The sequence below is a fragment of the Opisthorchis viverrini genome (genome assembly GCF_000715545.1).
Source record: "Opisthorchis viverrini unplaced genomic scaffold opera_v5_176, whole genome shotgun sequence".
Classification (NCBI taxonomy): Eukaryota; Metazoa; Platyhelminthes; class Trematoda; order Opisthorchiida; family Opisthorchiidae; genus Opisthorchis; species Opisthorchis viverrini.
The window spans coordinates 307,047-311,178 of record NW_008751834.1 but is presented as its reverse complement, the minus strand read 5'-3'; the positions used below and the strand labels follow the sequence as shown (position 1 = coordinate 311,178).

The 4,132-nt window shown below is 48.6% G+C and overlaps 2 protein-coding genes across 2 annotated transcripts in view; one reads left to right on the top strand and one right to left on the bottom strand.

The window, feature by feature from the left end:
* T265_07604 (hypothetical protein) overlaps window positions 1-114 on the top strand; it is a gene marked incomplete at both ends in the record, with an annotated part of 4,690 nt that extends 4,576 nt beyond the window's left edge. The window contains one exon of the mRNA XM_009173168.1: window positions 38-114. Coding sequence (XP_009171432.1) covers window positions 38-114 — 77 coding nt within the window. The remainder of the gene's footprint in view (window positions 1-37) is intronic.
* T265_07603 (hypothetical protein) overlaps window positions 1-222 on the bottom strand; it is a gene marked incomplete at both ends in the record, with an annotated part of 4,790 nt that extends 4,568 nt beyond the window's left edge. The window contains one exon of the mRNA XM_009173167.1: window positions 82-222. Coding sequence (XP_009171431.1) covers window positions 82-222 — 141 coding nt within the window. The remainder of the gene's footprint in view (window positions 1-81) is intronic.
* Between the last annotated feature and the right edge of the window lie 3,910 nt (window positions 223-4,132).

The following is a 4,132-nucleotide window of genomic DNA, read 5'->3' as shown; positions in this document are numbered from 1 at the left end:
TTCAGTCCTCGACCGCAGTTGCCCAAACGCCTCTCAGAACTGTTATTCATTCAAACCGGCTGGTGCTCGGTCTACACTCACACGGTCCTTCAACAAAAGGGAAATTGTCCGTGAGCCTACATCTGTATGACTCCCTGTGTCAATCTCCGTCTCACCACGGAACTGCGTATCCCTTCTCCGACCCTTGACGACCGTTACGGGGTTGTCCATAAACCGAAGCATGTCAGTGCGATGATGGCAGGCACTGTCATACCCAGTGAGATGGCACTCCCGCAACTATTCTCTCCAGAATCTCGACCGCAACCCCTCGCCCGCTCATGCCTGTAGCCACGACTTCGAGCAGTTCCCATCCGGCCACGTCTCTGGGATGAACTCTTCCGTACCCAATAAATTTTCGCTCAGATTTGGCTAGCCTGGCTTTCCTGCTGCAATTTCGACTTGCCTGTTGCACAAGTTCAAATCCGTATACGCAGTTCAGGTCGCCCTATGTATTAGGAACTTGCCCCCATCCAACCTATTCCCCTGCACCTGACATCCCTACAACAGTGCAACCAGTGAGCCTGCTTGCTTTCAGATTAAACCACATTTTTGAGACAAAACTTGACATGTGCTCCCAATCTGAATCAACCCATCTCCATTTCCACTGTTGCTCGTTGTGACTCCGGCCATTTACCTAACCGCCCAAGGTCACTCATGGCCAGCAATGGTTTTCAGTTTTAGTTCATGCCACCTGACTGTCTTTCATCTAGTCGAACCTCATGCCCATTTTTCCCAACAAGTTGAGAATAACCTATTATTGCTATATCATCAGGTGTTCCCCACCGTTTGTGACATTGTCCTCTTTTTGTGCAATCCGTGCCCCCACAAATCCCTCAGTCATGCTCCATTCTGACTGTAAAACTATGATCATGCCAGAGGGTATGCCACCCACACGTTGGGAATAAACATTATTATTATTATTAGATCTCCTTACTTCCAGCAATCTGATATCTCCAGCCCAACACGGATTTCTCCCAAACTGCTCTTGCGTGACAAACACGCTCGTGTTTACGGTCAGCTTAACCCAAGCCAAGGACGAAGGGCTCATATCGAATGCCATATTTTTCGACTTCTCAAAAGCATTTGATAGGGTCCCACACGTCCCGCTGCTTCACAAACTGGAGTCTTACGGGATTCAAGGGAAAATCCTTCGCTGGATCAAGGAGTTCCTATCAGACAGATCATTCCGAGTGAGAATAGGCACGGCCTACTCCCCTCCAGCGCCGGTCTCCATTGGAGTTCCTCAAGGATCCGTCTTGGGACCACTCATGTTTCTGATCTACCTCAACGACCTCCCAGACGTTCTTGCGAGTCTACGTCTACTTTTGCGGACGACCTGAAATCCTGGAGTTCTAATGCCAGTGCCCTTTAAATGGATATAGACGCTGCCACGCAGTGCTCGTTGGACTGACATCTTCCTGTGAATGATGAAAAGCGCGTCCATATGTCGTTTGGAGGGTATTCAGCGAAAGCCTTTGTTATGCATGGTGAAGAGGGACCAGAAAGCATTATGGGGATAGATGCCTAAAAGGATTTGGGCATCTAAGTTTTCTCAAACTTGTCCTTCTCACTGCACCATGAGCAATAGGCCCAAAAGGCATTCGCCATTTTTCGGATGATTCGGCGGACCTTCTCCCGTATTACTCGCATGAACTTCCAAATACTCTACGGGGCCTACGTCAGACCGCTCCTGGAATACGCCAACCAAGTTGTCTACTCAGGACGCATGAAAGATATCACCCTCATTGAGCGTGTCCAGCGGGCCGCCACGAGAATGGTTGCCGGCCTCAAATCCGTGGACTACGAAACGCATCTCGCGATGCTTGATCTCTTTCCCCTGGAGTACCGTCGCCTCCGAGGGGACCTAATTCTCACTTACGCCCTGTTTGAACAAAGCTTGGCAAACAGGGTTTTACCGTTGACCCAGCAAACACCCGGCAAGGGCATAGTAAGAAATTTTCAAGCTCAGAGCACACACATTCATTAGACAAAATTTTTTCCTCATTTCGGGTAGTAGCTTCGTGGAATGGACTTCCTCCGACGGTTGTCCACGCTCCTTCTAGAACCCAGTTTAAAGCCCTAATAGACATTTATTTATGCGAATCCTTGCGCTGGCAAGCATACTGCCCTCCGCTGAGAACATAAGGAGCAGTGCTACACGCGTTTTCACTTGTGCCTTTCAGGTGAACGACAGCCACTGACAGACAAGTAAAAAATCGACCCGGAAAACTTGGGCAAAAGCCTCGATCCTGTGTATCAATCCGTGAATCCGTGAATACAAAGTGCTGTGAACTGGATACTAGTTGCATTGCGAACCACTGTTGGAGGAAAGTTATACCACGCACCAAAACTCCCGAATTAAAATGTGTGGTCTATTAAATATGTGTTCTCTGAGCCCCACGATTTTCTTGCAATGTCACCCGCAGCGCGCCGTGCGTTCGAAATCTTTTTCGTTATTCCTTAGTACAAGAATGTTTTCGCTTTTCAATTTATTTACAGTTCGTATGTATCATTTGTTGATTTGCACACTCTGAAATAACTAATGCGTGATAAGCTCTCGCAGTTCTCACTCACTTCCTCCGGTGCACCCAGTCTCCACAATGACCCAAATAAATACAGGCTGCTCTCTACAGCCATCGATGGACCAAAAAATATATGGTCGAAACGGGTGTCCGTCCAATGTCAGACGTAGTATGCAACGCCACATCTGCAAGGCCTGGTGGCACTTTAAATGCACGGGTCTCCAGGACAACCACATAAACTAACTAGCTAATTACCCGGCCCGTTTTTCTGCTCCAGCTGCCTCCAACTCAAGGGGCAATGCATTCCGAAACTAAAAAGAGAGCCATTAAAAACGGAACCAAGCCAAAGCTGCTCAGTCGGAAAGACCAGCGTGAGTGCTTCGCCTTAACCCCGGTAAGTCGAAACAAAACTGGCGTCCCTCCGTGAAGCTCTGGAAGATGCAAGCACAAAGGACACAGCGACCCAGATGAAAGTTGACAATGAACTTACTTCTCTGAACGAGAACCTTGTACTATCCATCACGGGCCGGCTGGCTTCGAAGAAGTTCGTCCAGGAGGGAAGCAATCGAACACTAAAGCTTTTACTTACTCTTTCTTTCCGGTTTGCCGTACAGAAGATCTTGTAGCGGACGGTCGGCATTCAAAAGGCCCACGCAACGATCGGGTGCATATCTGAGGATCGCCCTGTAGATGTACGAAAACTGGGCCACATCGGTTCTAGGGGTGAGATGCAAAACAGGATCCACCTGGTGCCAGTTCAACCGACCCCAAGCTTATGGCCAAACCGATGGTAGCTATGGGCACTCTTACAAACGAAGGCACATTGATGCAACCGGCAGACTCCGGATTACGGTTTCTAATCAACCATCGCAGACACCTCGACTACCAAAGGCTGCGATGCTCTTGAGGAGGCGAGCCTCACTTGGATGCAGTGCCAAAATTACGTAGCGCTATCATTGCGTAGTTCCTCAACAGACGATGAGGGCACAGCAGTGAACTTCACACTCAAGCCACAAATTCTGAACTGGAGTGGGTCAGACGTGTGGAGACAAACGCCGAAGCTGACCGATAAATCAACCACGAGCGTTAATCTTGACATCGGTGAATATTGCGAGGACCTTACAACCATTGAGAACGTGAAACTGCCAAACTCCAACTGCACTCCTCGTTTTTCGACACAGTCGTTGCCCAGAACCCCAAAAACTAAAGCCCAAAAACTGACAACATCGAACCTGGAAATCTTTCATACATTCACTGGATCACACTGATCACAAGCGATTCGGAATTCCACACAAACACAAAGGAAAGTCGATTACGGCCAAACAAACCGCAAAAAATTACCAACTCAGTAGGCAGTTGGCTGGCTTTATGGTATGGTTCCCCACGAAAGCGAGCCTGATGGAGACGCCACTGAGAGAAATACCTTTCGGTGCTGACACACGACGCCCATGGCCTCAAAGTGACAGGTGATTGATCGAACCGCACAAAAATGCTCAAGAAACCGTGGACGCATTTTTGCCCCAAATCCTTCAACAACAGCAAATCTAGTTCTCCAAAATGTGGTATCGAAG